At 38.3% G+C, this 21,575-nt stretch overlaps 1 protein-coding gene across 6 annotated transcripts in view; it reads right to left on the reverse strand.

The window, feature by feature from the left end:
- CCDC171 (coiled-coil domain containing 171) overlaps positions 1 to 21,575 on the reverse strand; it is a 304,667-nt gene that overhangs the window by 131,580 nt on the left and 151,512 nt on the right. For all 6 annotated transcript variants that reach the window (XM_058672681.1, XM_058672678.1, XM_058672679.1 and 3 more), the window contains 3 exons: positions 16,942 to 17,168; positions 16,285 to 16,467; positions 13,206 to 13,391 (listed from right to left, as the gene is read on the reverse strand). In XM_058672681.1, coding sequence (XP_058528664.1) covers positions 13,206 to 13,391; positions 16,285 to 16,467; positions 16,942 to 17,168 — 596 coding nt within the window. The remainder of the gene's footprint in view (positions 1 to 13,205; positions 13,392 to 16,284; positions 16,468 to 16,941; positions 17,169 to 21,575) is intronic.

A 21,575-nucleotide genomic window follows, 5' to 3' on the forward strand; every position in this document is an offset into this window, starting at 1 on the left:
AGTGTACAGTAAGTCAAAAAATTGTGTCCTCAAATTATGATTTGTAGAATAACTGGGAGAAATCAACTCACTTAGGGACAATGCAATAGACTGTCAGAGGAGGAGCCCAGCCCAAAGCTACTACAGCTCCAGATACCAAAAAATATTTTGGAAACTCAATGGACTATTTAACATACTTTGTTTTCCAATATTTCTTTGTAACCGACAGAACAGACTAACATTAGGAAACTGAATCTTTTCCAAAGGAGTACCACAAATATCAAGGGAAAAGAGCATTCTGTGGTATTAAATTTACTGAAACTTTAAATCACAGGTCCCCACACTAAATTACTCTAAACTCTTACTTCCCTTTACATGTAAATGCAAACAGTTTCCTATTACCCAATTAATTTTTATAAATGCAATTCAAATGTGGACAAATATATACCAGAACTCCCATCAGGAGTTCAACTGCTTGTCTGCAACATATTTTTATGATAAAAATCTAATATCTATCAACAGACAAATTACTAAATAAGTGTTGGCTTATGATAGAATGTGATCATCAATTGAAATGACTAACAGACAAATATTTTGTTCATATTCAAGAACAAAAAGCCAAAATATACCATGTTACCATGTAATTTTATGTATCACTAAACTAAAATACTTGAGACTGAGCGACCTCTAAAACAATTTATTGAGTTTTTATGCATGTTAACCAGAAAACACCAAATCCTGTGACAACTTCCTACTCCTGCAAAAATATTTACTTATCTTAGAGTTCAAGCATATTTTTACAAGCTGCACAGCAAATTGATCTTCTGACTGTAGGGCTGACATCCCACAGAGGTACAATTTCTAGTCCCAGCACCTCCACTTCCCATCCAGCTCCTTTCCAGCAGTTTGGGAAGCAAAGGCCAAGGTCTTGGACCCCTGCATCCACATGGAAGATGAATGACAGCACAAATATGATAATATTAACAATTTGCTCACATAAATTCCAAAATTAATGATCCTAAGTCATGTTTGGCTATCCCCTACCCTTATGGGTCTTGATTCTTTTTTTTTAAAGATTTATTTTCATTGGAAAGACAGATTTACAGAAAAAAGGAGAGACAGAGAAAAGTTCTATCTACTGGTTCTCTCTCTACATAGCCACAATGGCCAGAGTTGAGCCAATCTGAAGCCAAGAGCCAAGAACTTCTTCTAGGTCTCCCAAGTTGGTGCATGGTCTTAAGGTTTTGGGTCATCCTCTACTGCTTTTTGTGCCACAAGCACAAAGTTGGATAGAAGGGGAGCAGCTGGGACATGAACCAATGCCTACATGGGATCCTTGTGCATACCAGGCTAGGATTTAGCCACTGAGCCATCATGCTGGGCCCTAGGGCTTGATTCTAAGACCTGTATTTCTTTCATCTTGTAGTTTGTCTTTAATACATGGCTTACAAAGCCACCTTGCTTGTCTGCATTGTCTGCCAGAAAAGGAAATCTCAGGATTACTAATTGCTCTATAGCAGTGATAAAATTTGCCAGGCAGAATTCAAGAACTCCATGCTGACAGTAGGATAAGTTCTTACCTAATCCTTGATTCTGCAAGAAATATGCTGCTCATTTTTCTCCATAATCTTCTGCTCTTTCAGATGGTCTTTTTCTACTATCTTCCATGGCATATGTAAGAGGTGTCAGAAAGATGTCATTCTGTAGCCTAATACAGTTTTTATATTCTCTTTCTTCCTTTCAAAGGTTTGGGCGAGTCAAAGGTTGTTTGGGATTCAAAGAGGCTCAGGCTGTTCCAGCACACACTTAGGGGTTGTTTGGGATACATACTTTCTCAAAACGTAGATAGACTTGGAATCTGTATGCTTCCAGTCAGTGCACGTGCCAATAAGCAGAAACACCTTTTCTGGAGATTGGTTTCCATGCAACTATGGGTATGTATAAGGGTGTGCACATGAATATAGCATGAGAATTTCAGCTTAACAATAGTTTCTTAAGGTCTTCTAACATAACAGCTTTGAAAGCACAGCCCTAATTTGTTCCTTGTCAAGGGGCTGAGTCATAATGGAGCCCTTCTAGGTTCCAGATTTCTAGGCTCTTTCACCCCTTTTATTTATACTGACAAACCAAATAATTATTTTCTCAGCTCATTTCAATCTTACATATATTGTTCCAACCCCAGTGTCAAAACCAACACCTACTATCACTGATTCTTTCTAGCTGCTTCACTGGAACTGTATGATCAGTTGGTACTGATTTAACCCCTAAATTATCTCAAGCACACTTTTAACAAATGTTTTGCCACAGATTGACACAAATGTCAAATTTTCTAGCCTCATATAAATTTCCTTGCCACAAAATACCTGTTCTCTAAGCCAATGCCTCATAATTTAGGTATTGATCTACATTAGCAACCCCTTTTAAAGCACAAATTTTCTGTATCAGCTAACAATTTTAGCCACAGGTTGATTCCATCACTGAAGTAATTAGACTTAAATTAGTCTTTCAATTACACCATTAATATATATTGCTTAACCAACAAACAGAATGTGAGGTCTCCTAAATATCAAAATGTATAACAAAGGACTTGTGACAAAAATATTTGGTACAGAAAAGCACTGATTTTAACAGCTGTTCCTGCACCAAACTATCTTTATAAAAGCAGAGGAAGTCAGATGAGAGACCATGGTTCCTAGTTTTACAACAATAAGAAACGATGCTTTAAAGAAAGCACAGCAAGTGCTAGCATAGTGGGGTAACAGTACAATCTCCACCGGCAGTGCTGGTATCCCATACTGGCACCAGTTAGGGTTCCAGCTGCTTTATTTCTGATGCAGCTCCCTACTGTTGGCCTGGGAAATCAGCGGAGGATAGCCTAAGGCCCGTGTGTGAGAAGAAGATCCTGGCTCCCAGCTTTGGACCGGTACAGCTCTGGCTGTTACAACCACCAAACAGAAGATCTCTTTTTCCCCTCTCCCTCTTCCTTCCCCTTTCTTTCTCTGTAACTCCTTCAAGAAACATAAAAATGAAGAAAAAACACACAGGGAAAGAGAAAGAAAAGGGTTCCTATATCATACCTCCCCCTAACTCTGCAGCACAGTATAGAGGGAGAGGCGTTGTTCTCAGAGAAGAGAGAAGAGATTAGGTACCAGACCCAATAAGGCATGCCAGAACAAAACCTGGTCCTGGAAAGGACCCCACAACCCCTACACTCAGGCCAGTTGCCCCTAATACCCTGGCACTACATTAGCCCAGCCCCAATGTAGCACCTCATATGCTGAGAGGCACCACATCCCATGAGTGGGAACACAAGGTAGTCTTGAAACAACCTGCAAAAACTGCCAGGTGCCCCATAATTGCAGTTGGACACAACATAACCAGATTTGTTAGTGAACCTGCACAGTCTGAGAGAGCTGCATTCCAGCTTGCATGTGATCCCACAACCACTGAAGCCTAGATCCCCACCTTAGAGATTTGTTAACATAGTTTACAGTTGAGAGGAAGTTCCATGGACACAAACCTCAGCACCATACAGACCTGGAGTCAATGTATCATTTCCATAAAACTTTTTCTATGCATGTTAGTTTCCTGGATTTCTGAAATGCATGCATTTCACACAAGTTGCCAAAATTATTGGCATGGAATTATTTACCATCCTTAATAATGTATTATCTCTTGACTTTTATTTAATCTTTTGTTATTTGTGTTTTATTAGTTTATCAGTCTTGCTAAAGGATTATCAGTTTTTAAAATATAAAAACATTTTTGTTTGGTTAACACATTTATGTTTAAGATAATTATGTGTACATATTAAGCTTCATCTTACAAATATTGGCCATTCTTCCAAACCACTTGGGTAGAACCTGCAAGGCATACACCACATGGGGGCCCTGGGTTGATATCAGGTGGCCGTTCCTCATTCACAGGTGCTGGGGGCCGTCGAGAGGCTGGGTATGGCTTCTCCCCTTATCTACCCCATTACCCCAGAAACAGGAAAAAATAGAAAATTTGGGAACAATGATCACACCCACTTTTCCCTAACCCAAGATCCCTCCCTCCTTGATCAACTATGTAAACATCATCAAAAATAAAAATAGATACTGTCCATTCTAAAATATTTGGGAAAACACACTAGAATATATATTTTTTAATTTAGCCACAAAATATCATTAACTTTTGAATACATACATTTAGGCCCATGAAAGATATTCTTTTTACATGCTTCCTCAACTTAAATTTATATGATGAACACTTTACCCTATAATTGAAGTACTAAAAAAGTATAATATTCTAATTAGTACAGTATGTCCTCTCTTTTTTCATATGTATTTTAAATATAAATGTCAGACCATATTAAAGTAGACAGATAATAAATTAAAGTTGGGATCAAATAATGGAAGTGATGGAAAGAAAACAGAAGAATGAAAGTTTGGATTACACAACATGACAGCAGAGTTCCTGTCCAACCACAGTGTTGGCCAAGGGAAGGAGGGACACAGAAATGGAACATAGGGAAAGAATGTACACTGGTGTCATGGTATAGGAAATAAAGTTGATGCCTGAGACAGCTGATTCAAGTCCAGGTTGCTTCACTTCCAATCCAGTCCCTGCCAACGCCCTTGGAAAAGCAGCAGAAGGCCCAAAGTACTTGCACTCCTGGCAATCACATGGGAAAACTGTGAAGAGTTCCAGGTTCTTGGCTTCAGCCTGGTCCAATGCCAACCTTTACGGCCATTTGGGGAGGGAACCAGCTGATACGGGATCTCTCATATTCATCTCCTCCCTCTCTTTCTGTAGCTATTTTATAAATAAACATAAAAATCTTTAAAAAAAAAAAAAAAAGAAGATGCAAAGAAAGAAGAACTCTCACTGCCCAATGATGATAACAGATGTGGGGTTAGGATCAGCTACTGGTTGTGTTTTTCCCCCCCTCCCTCTTTGGGGCCTTACATAAAGAACCCTGGTGTACTGACATCTTCAACAAATTCAGTAGCTGATGGGTCTTCATGCATCCTCTGGGATGGAGACAAATACTAGTAGATACTAAGGGGCCAAAGGAGTGATTATACCAAATGTCCTGTTTATCTCTTCAGATCCCAACATGCTGGTCACTGTCTATGAAAATCCTCTATGAATCACTTGCCTCCTGGGCTGTGGCTGACTTTGTGCAGAGTCCTAGCAGGAGATCTGAGGGAGAAATGAGAGGGGGTGGGCATTTACTCCCCTCCTCCCATCCTGGAGGTTGCCTCTAGCCAGTTATCTCTCTTGATGAAAGGATACAGGTCCAGTCATACAAAGTTCCTGCACAAGGTCCTCCCTTTCTGGTCTTTGTAACAGCTCCCTCACTTAGCACATTGTGGCCAGGGATAGTTAACAGCCCAATCATGCCTTTTCCTTATATACACCTGAATACACTGCTGTCTGTGTATACCCATTTAATAAAGCCCTCCTTCATTTAGTCCTAATTTAAGTATATCACCTCTTCTCTATTGTGCCTTGCCTGATCCAAAAACTCTGGAATTCATATGAAGGACATCCTATAGAATACAGAGAATCAAAATCAAAAGAACTGGTTCGGGGATGTTTCTCTCTGTCAACTTTTATTTGCAAAGTCCCTACTTTTGTCTTGTGACAGACACCATTCCACTGCAGTAAAGAACAGATATCAAGTTCCTGCTCTCAAGAGGCTTATGTTATACCATGTGAGACAAATAGTACACAAATAACGAATGAACAGAAGTTCAGGTTTTACCTGTGAATTTTACCTTATTGCACTTCCTAGCTATTTGTACCTTTTGTGATAAGTTCTTGCGATATAATCCACTAATCAATCATCCATAAGAGACTGATTGCTTGTAATCACCTGAGATTGTCAATGTCCCTTTTATCACTGTTACTGCTACTGCCCATAAATAATGATGATCTAGTCCTTATTGTACTTTCATTAGTGCCAGACAGAACACATGCTGGCATTTATTCCTAAATGAGGATGTTGGACACTCTTTTTCACCACCCTAGCGTCACACTGATAACTTTGTTACATGTTCATAAATTTCATGGGGATGAAGGTTCACTACTTTTTCTCCCTGTGTTGGACTGTACTTGAGGAGATGCATAATGGAAATGTAGCAGAAACTAATGTGTTCATAGTTAGAAACAGAGAGACGTATATCCCATGCATGCAGTACAAGGAGGGACTCACAGCAAAATGGCTGATAATCTCCTACACTGTTGGGAGACACCTCAGTGGCAGCATGATGGACTTGTGAAAATTCATGAAAGACACCCATTGTAAGAGTGGAGGGGAGAACAGAGGAGAGGGGAGGGAATTTGCGGTGTGGGAATGGAAACCCCAGTGCCTATTAAACAGTGTTATAAAATAATTTTTCAAAAGTTCAGGTTGCAACCTACACTACTAAATGCACAGCATTATGAGGATGGAGTGTAAATGGGTTGAACCTATTTTAGACAAGCGGGTCAATAAAGTCCCAGCTAAGGAGACGACAGAGAAGACACTGAAAAGGTACAATCAGTAATAGCAAATATTGACTAAAAGTGAAAAATAAGAAAGTAATAAAAGACAATCCTACAATTTATATTTGGATAAACAGGAGAAAATAGCACCACCTAAAACCAGAGTAGATATAAAATAGATCAATGTTGTCTGGCAAGAACTGCAAACTATAAATTTGTCATATTCTCTTCTGGTAAATGAAATGTTGCAGAAACCCACAGACACACACAAAACTCAGCAGACATGGTTACTAAAATTTAAATCCAAGTTCACTTGTAGTCAAGTGGAAAAACACAATGGATATATAGCTTGACATTTCTCCACTTCCAAAATCATTTCCAAAATCACTGTAGCACCCTGCTCTCTGCATTGAGCCTCTCTGCTCTCTGAAAACAATTAAGGTGCTTTTCAACCATAAATTTCACTACCATCCATTAATCTTCCAATCTGTTAGTCTTCTGCCTTCTTCATTTCCCTTTCAGCAGAGCCTAGAGCCAATGGTCATTTGATTCAGTAATACAGTTGTTAGCTCCTCTATCATCCCTTGGACTTCCTTCCAACCATATCTAGCAAATACTCCGTCCTAGAATAACTGCACGGCCCCAGTTTTCAGCGCATTCCTCTCAGCATTCAAATGTCCTGTAGCAAATCAGTACTATCATTAGCTCTCAAAAGATCTTCCCATGTGGACTTCTGTCTAGCATTCCGATTACATCTCTGCTGCCGATTACTCCCTTCCCTCTGCAACAACTATTTCAAATCTTCTCTCGTCTGCAAATTTCATCTTCAAACTCTTCCTCATTCATAGTTTTCCTGCTTCATAAAAAACTATCAACAATCAAAAAGTTTATCAAAATCTACCCTCATCATCCTGTATACATTTGCATAACCAAAAGGGCATCTCTCTTTTTTAAAACCAATTATTTAAAAGAAAATAGACCAGGCTGGACAAGGCATCAACAATCACCAGCACATACATGAGCTGGATCTGGGGGTAGATCAGTTAAGCTGCAGCACCCATGGGTGTTCACAAGAGCTGTATGGAATATGGGATGGGCTGGGACTAGACCACTGCACATGCTAGCATGCACAGGAACCAGGATTAGGAGCAGGGCTGGTGGGGGTTACTGAAGGTAACCCTGACAAGGCTGAAATTCCCACTGGTATACATAAGGGACCAGTCTGTGGTAGGCTGGATTGGGATAGGCTGTGTTGAATTTGGGACTGGGAGCTGAATGGTCAGGCATCTGCATTCGCCAGTAGGTACACAGGCTGATGCAGGTGACAGACTGAATCAGACCTAATGCTGTCTGGTGCATGCAAAAGTCAGGTCTGGAGTCACTCCAAGTGAGGTTTCTTGGGGTACTCCCCAACCAGACCACTGGACTCAAACTCTGGCCACAGGAGAATCACAAAACATGTGATCCTACCTTGGAGTGCGTGTATCAGGACTGTGCCTTCTCAGTTGCTGATGCCCATTGGTGGAGAGCATACACAGAAGCACACAGGGTCCTCTAGACCAGCAGAGGACATCAGGTACCACATCAGAAGATGGAAAGCAAAGCAGATATGAAAACTCTTCTGGCCAAGCTTTGCAACAAATGTCTGGGTTTCTGGATGCACTAAAGTGGACTTAGTCAGCCAACATACTTTGGAAAGATTTTCTCAGTCCTAGAGCAATGAAAATGATAACATCACAGAACTATCAAAACCTATCAAGTAACACCCTCGGAACATTCTACCCCCACATCAGGGTCTCTAAGATCACATCAAATGACTCTCTTTCCTTATTTATCTCATTCTTTCTTCCTCTAATTAAATAAAAATAACTAAGTAAATACTAAAAAATAAAAGGGTGACTTGAACTTTCTTTCCTCTACCACATGCATTTGTGTTGCTGACCTTCCACTATTTGCCATAGGAAGGCACATCAAGAAATTCCTCACCAGTTGCTAATACCCTAATACTGGATTTCCCAGCCTCCAGGATCAAAAGGAACAAATATCTGTTTACGAATTACACAGCTTATGATATTCAGCTATAGCAGCATATAACATACACACCACTCCATGTGTTTGGAGTACAACCAGAATTAATTGCATGTCACCAAAATCTTAACACAAAAAATTCCAATGACAATATGAGAGATATAAATTACGACAATATCAAGTAAGTCTACAGACTTAAAGTCTTCTATTTAAAATTAAGCATTTGAGTACAGCATTGTATTAAGTATAAGCCAGCACAATGGGTTTATCTTAGTAATGTAAGGCTGGATTAACATTAGAACAGTGAATACAAAATTCAGGAGACAGCAAACTTTAAATAGAAAATACTTCAGGTTTTGTGTGCCATAAGCAATCTCTGCCACATATTCTTTTTTAGTTACGTTTGTCTGATTTTATAATCCTTTAAGCACACAGAAACTACTCTTATCACAAAAGCCCCAATGAAAGCCTGTTTGCCAGTTTCCAACAATGGTGTAGCATCCCTTATCCAAAAGGCTTGGGACCACAAGTGTTTTCAGATTGTAGAATTTCTCGGACTTGGGAATATTGGCACAATTCTTACCAGCTTAATATCCCTGTCCTGAAAAAATATAGAATCATAAGCTCTCCAAAATTTGAAAAACTTTAAGTGTCATATTGGCAGTCAAGAGGTTTTGGATTTGGGGGTACATTTCAGGTTTCCAGTTAGAGATGTCCTACCTTTACAACTCAACAGGATAAAAAATTAAAATCTTATCATTAACTCAATTCAGTACATAAGATGTATCTAATAATACCCAATCTCTTTACACCTTTTTTAAATTGTGCATACTCTAGAAACTTAACTCCCTTAACCTGACAAGGATTATCAATTAAAATTTCTCAGCAAACTTCCTTCTTAATGGAGTCTCAGATTTCCTTTAAGATTGGGAACTGGAAAAGTATGCCTATCATTTCTATTACTACTCAATACTGTATCTTACCCAGTACAGTAAGGCAGGCGATAACACACTAATGACACAAGGTTGAGAAGAGAAAAACAGCACTGCCACTGTAGAACAAATAATATGATTGTGCATGCAGAAATCCCAAGGAAGTACAAAGAACTGGGATTGACAAGACAGTTTAAATGTACATCAGATTTATTTATCTATTCATGTGTCAGTTACTTGGTTGTTGTTATTCTTCAGGAGCTCCCAAAGGAACTATGTTAAGCAAGCTTTCTTCCATAGAGAATTCTGCATTAGTTTCTGCCAAGAGAAATGGGATTCTAGTGATCTAAGATTATGCCTTTTAGTTGATTAAGCAATTCCTAAATGGGAAATAGATTCAAGCTCTTATCCAGTGGTGGAGCCCAAAATTTAGTCTCCTGCTATTGCTACTTGCCTCCAGCATAAACACAGCCTCTGTTCAGCATGCTAACTTTTATTTCCACATGCTGGGGCTTGTTGATGTGGCTGCTCATTACATTTTGTCCTTGGAGATTTCCTTTACATCCTGTTCCATCCTCCTATCTCATTGTACTATTATAAGAAAGGCCTTAATAAAGACCTAGCTATATTTTTAATAGTAGATTACTCTAAAGCATTACATACAAGAAAATTAAACAGAAAATTCCTAGGATGTTGACAAATTATGTTTTGAATTAGTCAATCATAGATAACTTGTTTTCTCTTTTGTATTTCTGCATCTTCATTTTCTTATTTCATTTTACTAACCAAGAAGAAATAGTATGCTTAATTTTTTAAAAGAAACTGCATACAGGACACTGTTAAAAAAAACTTTTTGACATATTTCTGAAAACACATGAGAGCATTTATCAAGTATGTATCTGCTTTTCAAATAGCATCTCCATTCATTCACATATAAAACTCAAGTTTCATTAACCTTATTTTTTTTTTTAGAACACAAAAATGAGGCTCAGAAAGGTTGAGTAATTTATCCAAGTGGCAGAACTGGGATTTACATTCAGGAATACTTATTCCAAGACCAGTGCTTTTTCAGCATAACTATGCTGACTCCCACAAGAGAGCATTTCCACATTATCACCTGCCAGTTCTAATTAAGAGAAAGTAATTAAACAATTCTCTACTCTTGACAGCAATATTAAAGCTATTGACACTTTAAAGAAATTAATATGAAGAGCTCTTCATCTGCTGGAAGACACTATTTCGAACCATAAGCTACACTCTAATACAAAAGAAAAATCTCCAATATTACACAGTCATGCTTTTTCAACAGTTACGCTTTTTCAATAGTTAATTGCAGTATCTATAAGTAGAAGATAAAGCATCAAAATGCTATTTAATAAACAATATTCTTACAAAGATGTTCAACTTATCTAATAATTAAAGAAATAAAACTATAGTAATAATAATATATCACGTTGGCACAAAAATTAAAAATTATAATAACCAGGATACACAAAAAGTGAAACTGTCATACACATTAGCAGATTAATAATTTGCAAAAACAGAATAAATGATGCATGAACATTAAAAATACATGTGGCTGGGGGCAATGCAGTGGCATTCAGATTAAACCTTTGCCTGTGGCACCAGCATCCCATATGGGCATAGTCTGAGGTCTGGCTGCTCCACTTTCAATCCAGTTCCCTGCTTATAGTCTCAGAAAACAGCGAAGAATGGTCCAAAGCCTTGTGTCCTGCACCAATGTGGAACATGTAAAAGGGGATTCTGGCTTCTGGTTTTGGGTCAGCCCACGTCTGGCCCATGGCAACCATTTGGAGAGTAAATCAGTGGAATGAAGATTTCTCTCCCTCTCTCTCTTTTTCTCTCTCTTTTTCCCTCCCTCCCTCCCTCTCTGCCTCTCCCCATTCTTCCATTCCTCTCTCCTTTCCTCCATTTCTCCTTATTTTTCCTTCTTCTCCCTCTTTCCTCCTTTCTGGTTCTGCAACTTTTTCAAGTAAAACAAATAAATCTTTTCAAAAAGAAATATGTAGGGGACCAGCACAATGGCTCAATTGGCTAATCCTCTACCTGCAAGCACAAACATACTATATGGGTGCCAGTTCATGTCGCGGCTGCTCCACTTCCCTTCCAGCTTCCTGTTTATGGCCTTGAAAAGCAGTAGAGAATGGTCCAAATCCTTTGGACCCTGTACCCACATGGGAGACCTGGAATAGGCTCCTGGCTTCTGACTTCAGAATGGCTCAGCACCAACCATTGTAGCCATTTGAGAAGTGAAACAGAGGTTGAAAGATCTTTTTCCTTCACTCTCCTTTTCTTTATAAATCTGTCTTTCCAATAAAAATAAAATAAATCTTTTTTAAGAAAATATGTGACCCAATCATCCTGATCCTGAGAATAAAGCCAAAAGAAATGACATCTGCATATTGGAGAACTGCCTGTAACCCCATCTTTATAACAGCACAATGCACAATAGCTAAGATATGGAATCAAAGGAGATGCCCATTGATTGATGACTGGATAAAGAAAATGTGGTACAAATGCACTATGGAATACTACATTGTCATGAAAAAAAAATGGAATCTTAGCATTTTTGGCAACAAAATGAGCCAAAATAGGAATCATCATGGTTCTCAAAATAAAACAATTCCCAAAAGACAAATATCATATGTTCTTCCTGATTTGTGACAACTAATACACCGAGCACACACACAAAAAAATCACTTATTTGAATAAGATTAGCCTACAGGGAATTAACTGCTGCATACAGCAAGAGTCTATACTCATGAGTAATAGTACAATTTTCATTTTCATTATAGCTTGATATTATTGTATGTAATTGTATATTTTCTTTTTCTCCTTCCTTTACTTGGTATGTCATGATAGCTTTAAATATCACAAAGTTGAGCTTGTTACTCTGAGGTGAATGAACATACTAGTGTAATAATTTTAGAAAATATAATAATGGGAGAGGTAGGAAGAAAGGGAGTATGGGGGTGAGACCCCTATGCTTCTACACATGTATCACAAAAACGTGAAATCTACTCATTTTATGTAAACTAAAGATAAGAAGAAAAAATAAAAATATATGAGGCTTTTAACCTAATAACTTCTCTTCCAGGAATTTATCCTGATAAAATAATCTAGATATTCAGATGAAGATTTAGCTATAGATGTATTATATCAGTTCATTTTTCATTAATATAACAACACACTTGGTGTTAGATAACTTCATAAGGAAAAGAGGTTTTTTAGCTCACAGTTCTGAAGGTTCAAGGCCAGGGATAAACACTGGGTGGCTCTGATGAGGACCTCATAGCCGACAGCAGCGTATGGGATGAGACAATGCACCCCAAAACTAGAGAAGGGGCAGTTTTTCAGGGGTCAGGACTGTTCTTACAGTAACTTCTCCTTTTCTTTACACATGCTATTGTGTAAATACTCTTGCATGTATAACAGGGAGAACAAACTTCCCTTCCCTGTAAACATGTGTTTACATAAGGAAAAGAGCTAGAGAGAATAAGAAGCAGAGAAGACAAAAACAAATTATGAATGGAAAAATCTCTACTCTGCTTTCAATCAGTGAATAAAGTGTACTCTTACATGTTCAATACATGAGAATACATTCTCATAACTTAAGTCTCAGAGTCAGGTTGCACTGCATCCAGATGAGCTTCCATAGAACAAAACCTCACATCGTGGTATCTACTCCCTATTTAGTGGACATGCATGAATCCCTCCAACAATCACAAGGAGTAGAGGAAATCAGTCATTACACAAGAGAGGTTCTCCTACCTTAACAGCTTCTCCAAGAGTTTGGTTTTTGTCAGCTTCCTCACTGGAGTGCAGTTCAAGTCTATAATTTAACTCCTGTAACTGTTGGGCTTGTTCATTCAATAGCATTTGTGCCTGTTGTTCCCGAAGTAACGCATTATTGAGTTCTTCACACGCACTTTCAAACTTCTCATGGGTGATCAATTTCTTTAAAAGGAGTCAGAAACCATCAGTTTTATACTAACTCATTATATCATTAACTATGCAGAACTATATTTGAGTTTGCAATATCATGCAAATTTTCTAAGTATCTGATACATGAAAAAGCAGAATTAATTTCTCCTAATTTCAGAAATTAAGGTAACAATATCACCCTCGATTTTAAATTACAATAGGCCTATTTCCAAAGTTACCATTTTTGGTGAAATACAGTATCACAAAACTTGTTCCAAATTCTACAATAAATCCATAATACTCAGTTGAAATCTTCACACACAAGCAGTTTTTACAAATCTTTACAAGTTCCTAGACTTTTAACTGGTTATCTAAAGGTCTGTGTCCAGTGAATGCTGTCATTGAGGGCTCCCTAGCAAAACATCCACTCCAGACCATGCCTGCCTCCCTACTCGCACTGTCACTATACCATCTTGATTTACATGCTTCATATTGCCATTATCTAGAGTCGCCTCCTTCTTTTAACGGACTGTACATAATCTGCCACCATCCATATAGGGCAATAGTTTGAGCAGGGAATCCAATTCGAAAAATGTCTGGCACTTAGTAAATATTCAAGTTATTTGTTCAATGAAACAATATTCATATGTGAACAGCCAATCTAAATGTACCCCATAACGCATAACAGTTTGTATGTCATCTCTCTCTCTCTCTCTCTCTCCCTCTTCTTTCTCTGTCACTCTGCCTTTCAAATAAATAAACAAAAAATTTTTTAAAAAGAGAGAACACAAGGAGAACACATGATTTTTTTTAGACTTAGATATTTGCAGAAAAGGAAATACTCATGAAATGTCAGGCTTCCTTGACCTGCCTAACTCAGAGCAACCCTTTGCCCTTGAAGGTTTATCTACTTGAAATAATAATTAACTTCAATAATTCATGTTATCATAGGATTAATAACTAAACTAAGTCAAGATATTTAATCAGTCCAGGTGCCCTTCAAAAAATGAATGAAGAAAATAAGGTATGTATTCATAACACAATATTATTCTGTTTTTTATTTAAGAAAATAAATGAAATCCTCTCCTTTGTGGGAATATAGATAGATCTGAAGAACATTAGCTTAAATGAATCAAACTAAGCACAGAAAAGACCAGTACCACACACTCTCACTCATACACAACAACTAGAAGTCAATGTAAGACAGTAGAGAGAAGCCCAGCAGATGCTTGAAAAGGGAGTGAGAGTAAGAGAGAGGTTTCTCAAGAAGTTCAAAGTCACAACTAGATAGAAGCAATAATTCTGGAGTTTTACTGCAGAGCAGAGTGACCAGGGACAATGAAGATAAACTGTATACTTCAAATTAGCTACATGATATCTAAATGGTTCACAACACAGAAATGATATTTGACATGATGGATATGCAAATAGTTCTGATTTGATGATTACACAATATATATGTACATCACATCATATTGTATCTCATAAATTTGCATAATTAAAATATGCCAATTAAGAACAAAACACATGCACATACACACACACAAAAGTTGCTACTCCCTATTACCATAAACGTTAAAACTGAAAGTTGCAAACTGACCAAAATATACACATGAAAGTATATTTATTCTGAAATTAAGTCATAAAAGTCGCCTTCCCAAAGAATGAGGTACTGAAAGCTGGTTGCTAGCTTTACGGAACAAACTGAAATTCATATTTGCACTGGCTGTTAGCAGTTGTACACATTTTTGAAGCTTCAGGGTCATTTTGAACTTTGCTCTTAATCCACATTAAAATGGCTATGTTAATAACTAACCCAGGTATAGCCAGATTATGTGCATAATAGAATTAATTATGTTTCTTAATTTGCACATCTTGATCTAATGTTATTAACATGTAGCCTTTCTTTCTTTTTTTTTTTTTTTTAAGATTTATTCATTTTATTACAGCCAGATATACACAGAGGAGGAGAGACAGAGAGGAAGATCTTCCGTCCGATGATTCACTCCCCAAGTGAGCCGCAACTGGCCGGTGCGCGCCGATCCAAAGCCGGGAACCTGGAACCTCTTCCGGGTCTCCAACATGGGTGCAGTGTCCCAATGCATTGGGCCGTCCTCTACTGCTTTCCCAGGCCACAAGCAGGGAGCTGGATGGGAAGTGGAGCTGCTGGGATTAGAACCGGCGCCCACATGGGATCCCGGGGCGTTCAAGGCGAGGACTTTAGCTGCTAGGCCACGCCGCTGGGCCCAAATGATTTATTTTCAAATCAAGTTGCTTTTCCAAAGAAATACCTAACATTTGTCTAACTTGTACCAAGGATTTAGATGTATTATTTTAAGGAGCATTATGTAGTGGAGAAAGAAAGGCTAGGGCCCGGCGGCGTGGTCTAGCGGCTGGGGTCCTCGCCTTGAAAGCCCCGGGATCCCATATGGGCGCCGGTTCTAATCCCGGCAGCTCCACTTCCCATCCAGCTCCCTGCTTGTGGCCTGGGAAAGCAGTAGAGGACGGCCCAATGCATAGGGACACTGCACCCACACGGGAGACCCGGAGGAGGTTCCAGGTTCCCGGCATCGGATTGGCGCGCAACGGCCGTTGCGGCTCACTTGGGGAGTGAATCATCGGACGGAAAATCTTCCTCTCTGTCTCTCCTGCTCTGTATATCTGACTTTGTAATAAAAACAAATCTTTAAAAAAAAAAAAGAAAAGAAATCATTGACTAAAAATGCTTGAGATGACAGAAAGGAGATGCTATTCCATCATCCCACGTACACGCAACACCAAAATATCAAGCTCTTCCACTGGAGGCATTTTAGAAGAAAAGTCTTCTGAAGAAAAAGAAATGAATGAGATTCTGAACTGTGCTTCAACACCAAATATGGCGAAATCAAGGGAGAAAGTTGCAATTTCCAAGGCAGCTGATACTCACAGAGTGCTGAGACTCATTCAGTTGTATCTGGAGACCCTGGGCTTTGTCAAGCTCCTTCTTCATCTCACTCACACTCCGTCTGAATTCTGTGACTTCCAGGCGCAGTGAGCGGCGCTCCACTTCGGCTGCATGCAGTCTTTGCGTAAATCCAAATATCTGCTTCTGTAATGATGCTGTGCTTTTCTATTATTTAACAAGAGCAATTTTACAAGGAGTAACTGCAGATCTACTAATAAATCAATAGCAATGAACACCTTACTAAATTAAAAGCAACTTACACCATCCAAAAAAAACAATACCAGCTGGTACTGAGACTCCAAGACAGCTTTGTTTTTCATGTGACCAATAATTTAGCTTATTGCAAATGAACACCTGAAGAAATAATCGAGATGGCTAGCAAATTGAATTAACTCTTGTTGTGTCTCATACAATTCTGTTGATGCGTGCTTACAAAGAATTTAGAAAAAGGGCCGCGGCTTTTAAGTTTTGTTATCTGGGCAATTTTTTAGAAATGCTTTTTTTTACTTATGGTATGTATTAGGTTTACAGGAAAATGTAGATACATTCACACACAACTCCTTTCAACTCTAAATAGCACAGATGCAAAATTAAAGCTCTAAATCCTAAGGTCACTTTGAAATGGAGCTGTGTCCTTACCATAATGGGCACATGACCACGCAAACCATACTTGAGGGCCAGTGTGTTGGCTTTGTGAAGGCCACGGGCCAGCCTTTGGACCAGGGAATCCTTTTCCACATACGTGACACTCCGACTGTTGTGCAGAGGTACGTTCTCCATTGCCAGGCTGATCTTATCCATGAGTTTTGCAAAAGAATTTTTGGCCGCACCCACAAGCAAATGACCACAAATTCTGGAATTGGGGTCTTTAAAAAAGAAGAAAAAAAACACAAAAAATGTGAATTGTATCTTGTTCATTTCCCAACACTGCTGAACATGACAGAACTTTTTTTCAATGACATAATTCCCACTCAACTGTAGTAACCCATATAAAAAGTCCAACTAAGATGTTTTCACTATGACAAAAATGCAGAAAACAACTCACCTGCTGAACAACATATCTAAAATAAAATCTGCATGCGTTTGCAGGGTGCCGGGCACACAAACAATTTAACATTAAAATCATTCATTTAAAAAACAGTGATATAAATTCATTTTCTATTTACAATTACCAAAATGTGTTTCTTTAATTCTAGACCATTTATATTCTCAAACAAAAGAAAATATAATTTGTCTTATTCTAAGGCAATTAAAATTTTATAACTACAATTACTGATTTCCCCACAGGATTTTGGTAATCACCCCTCTCATATAATGGACTTACAGACCCAGCATATTTAACATGGCCTGCTTACTGCAAGATTCATCGGCTCCATAATTAATAATTGTGTTTAATGTTGATAAATAAAATTATCAGCCCTCTTTCTAGTAATTGGCATTCCAGATAATGGTTAATAGGTTTATTTATGCATTCATAAAAGTCATGTAATTTAGTTTTCCCACAGTTAGGCAGGTCTTAGTCTGTCATTACTTGTCTTATGGATGCTATCTGTATAAAATCACACATGATAAGAATACTTAGATTCAGTAGTACCCACTCCATATTTCAAATCTCTACACTGTTGGGAGTTCCTCCATATTTTATCTTTGGGTCATGAGCACAAAAAGAAAATTTAGCCTGTTTTGCCCCCAAAAAAGTGTCTTAGAAACAGAAAGCAAATGTAACCTTCAATAATGAAGAGCAACACTGAGAAGGAGTTCAAACAGTGCTTTTCTGTCACACAAAAATCTGCTTTACAAGACCTTGTATGCTGACGTTTAAACTTAATTCCATTTGTTTTATTCTTCAATGAATAAAAGCAAGTAATAAATTAAAAATTTATGCAACAATAAGAATTCCTATCAAGGCGAATAGCATATCAGGAAGTGAAGACACATTGCCATATGTTTACTGCTCCTAAAAAAAAGAGGAATCCCAATGAAATTGTTAAATATACCCTGATAGTATGATACCAGATTTTCCATCATTGCCAATAACTACAATGCCATGATGCACATTAAGAGCAGAATACTAAACATTTTTTTACTGTTAGTGAAGGATTTGCAATAATATTGGGGAAAAAGCACAGTTCATGGTTATCCCCTGGCAGTCCTAAAACTTTTGCCACACTGTACAAAGTGGTGCCTGACGTGCCGCTACCGGAGTTCTTGATCTGCTGGCCATGAGGTCTTAGGGCTACCCAGACCTGTCTTGGGTTTTTACCTGTAGGATGCCATGTTGATGCAGTTCACTGAATCAGAAATGAGTTCACTCCCAGCTCAGTGTATGCTCTGTTTTTTCCCTTGCTTTTGCCTCCTTAGGCAAAATGGTGCCCAATTCAGCTCCAGGGGGCTGACGGGGCTGTGAAATCCACCCTGTTCTCGCACTGCCCATCTGGGATTTGCTGCTCTGTCTCTGCTCCTGGTCAAATCAAACAGACCAGCAGGACGAACAGTTCTTTGTCTGGGTTCGCCTCTGGAGCTCCTGGTAAATGTCCCTTCCCACCTGGTTGCTGGTGGAGTTTCAGCTGCTGGTGGAGTTCAGATCATTGTTAGTTGAATGCCACTGGACTATCAGTCACTGCAACACCACACCATTGTGTCCACTGCTTTCCTGTGCCTGCCAGCTTCCAGGTCTCCCTCTGCTGTTGTTCTGTCCTCTCCTATTTCCTGGAATGTGTCCTCTCTGCTTCATCCTGATTAAATGTTTCTCCGTCCATTTAAAAGTATCCTTACCCTGTTCTGCTATCTTGATTCTCCCTGATTCATTCATTTCTAAAACATGTAAGTATAAGAACTTTTCATTTTTTAAACTTTTTTTCTCTTCCATTATACAATTTTACACTTACAAGGCTTCCCCCATCCTTCCTTTTGCTTTCTCCATCTTGCATATTGTAGAGTGCTTTTTTCCTAATAGTTTGATGGTTCCCAGGTGTAGATTTAAGTCCTTGACCCATTTAGAGCTAATTTTTACATATGATGAAAGGGTCTTATTTCTTCTACACACAGGTATCCAATTATCCCAAAAGCAATCACAGAAAAGACCAACCTTTTTCCCTACACTATTTTCAGTTCTCTTGTTGAAGATAATTGGCTGGCCATGTGTGAGTTCACTTTTAGGGTTTCTATTTTATCCCACTGATCTTCTTCTCTGTTTCTGTACCAATATCCGACTGTTTTGATTACTACTGCCCTGTAGTATTCTTGAGATCTGGAATTGCAATTCTTCCAGCTTTGCTTTTATTTTTCAAGATAACTTTGGCTATTCATGGTCTCTTGTGTTTCCAGATGAATCTTTGTATCATCTTTTCTATTTCTGAAAAGAATGTTGTTAGGATTTTGATTGGGATTGCTTTGAATCAGCATATGACTTTTGGTAATATGGACGTTTTGAAGATGTTGATCCTGCCAATACAGGAACATGATAAATGTCTCCATCTTTTAATGTCTTCTAGTTCTCTTACTAATGTTCTAGAGTTTTCCTTGTAGAGGTCTTCCACATCCTTGGATACGTTTGGATAGGCTAGGTAAGGCTCTTCTCCACTATTCTAAAAGGGACTAACTACTCTCAGTAGTTTCTTTCTCAGTCATGGGCCTGTCTTTATTGAGTCTTGTAGTGTTGTTAGGTATAGGATCATATCATCTGCAAACAGGAATAAATTGAATTCCTCTTTTTCAATTTGAATTTCTTCAATCTCCTTCTCTTGTCTAATGATCTAACAGGGACTTCCAATACTATACTGTATATCAGTGGTGAAATGGATATCATTGTCTGGATCCAGAACCTAGTGGGAAAGTTTCCTAATTTTTGCCAGCCAGCATGATGCTGGCATTAGGTTTTTCATGTATTGCTTTGCTTGTGCTGTAGAATATTCCTTCTATCTTTCTTAAGATTTTTGTAGCATGAAGTGCTATTGGATTTGATCAAATGCTTTCTCTGCATCTATTGGAATAATCTTACGGTTTCTAGTCTTCATTTTGTTGATATAGTGTATCACATTTTTATTGATTTGTGTATGTTGAGTCATTCCTGCATGCCTGGTATAAATCCAACCTGGTCTGGGTGAATGATCTGTTTGATATATTGTTGGATTCTATTGGCTAGTATTTTGTTGAGGATTTTTTCATCTATGTTCATCAGAGATGTCAGTCTCTGTCTCTTTGGCTTTGGTATTAAGGTGATTTTAGTTTCACAGAAGGAGTTCGGAAGGATTGCCTTCCTTTCCACTGTTTTGAACAGCTTGTGAGAAATTGGGGCCAGTTCTGAGAATGTCTGTTAGAATTAAGCAGTGGGATTTTCTTTGTTGGAAGGAATTTAATAACTGACTCAATCTCCATCCTGGTTACAGGTATTCTTAGGTTTTGTATACTTCATGATCGCTCACGTTTAGTGAGTGATATATGTCTAGGAATCTATCCATTTCTTAAAGATCTTCCAATTTGTTGGCATATAGTTGTTTGTAGTAGTTTACAATCATTTTTGTCTGTCCAAGGTATCCATTGCTATGTTTCCATTTTCTTCTATCTTTTATTCAGTTGGACTAGAGCGGCATCTATTTTATTTGCTTTCCTGAAGAATCAGCTCTTTAATTCATTGGATTTTATGTAACGTCCTTTTGGTTTCCATTTGGCTTATTTCCTCCCTTATTTTGACTATCTCTGCTATTCTGTTAATCTTGGCTTATTTTGCTGTTGTTTTTCCAACCCCTTCAGCTACATGGTTAGCTTGTTTACCTGGTATGTTTCCAGTACTTGACATAGACACTGATTGCGGTAAATATGCCTCTTAGTACCACCTTAACTGCATCCCACATGTTTTGATATGTTGTGTTTGAGACTTCATTAGTTTCAAGAAAATCTTCAATTTCTTCTTTGAATTCTTCTCCAATCCATTATTTGTTCAGTAGCATGTGGCTCGGTTTCCGAGTATTTCCGTATTTTCTCAGTATTTTGACTTACTAGTCTCCAGTTTCATTCCATAGTGGTCTGAGAAGATGCATGGGATAATTTCAATTTTTTTAACTTGCTGAGGTTCACTTTATGAAGAAGGTTCCACATGCTGCTGAAAAAAGTATATTCAGTGTCTGCAAAATGAAAGTTTCTGTAGATATCAATTATGTCCATTTGTTCTTTTGTTCTAGGTGAGCTCTATTGCTTCCTGAGTTTCTGTCTTGTCCATCTGTCCATTGAGGATAGTGAGATGTTGAGATCCCACACTATTATTATACTGGAGC

The sequence above is a fragment of the Ochotona princeps genome, chromosome 14 (genome assembly GCF_030435755.1).
Source record: "Ochotona princeps isolate mOchPri1 chromosome 14, mOchPri1.hap1, whole genome shotgun sequence".
NCBI lineage: Eukaryota > Metazoa > Chordata > Mammalia > Lagomorpha > Ochotonidae > Ochotona > Ochotona princeps.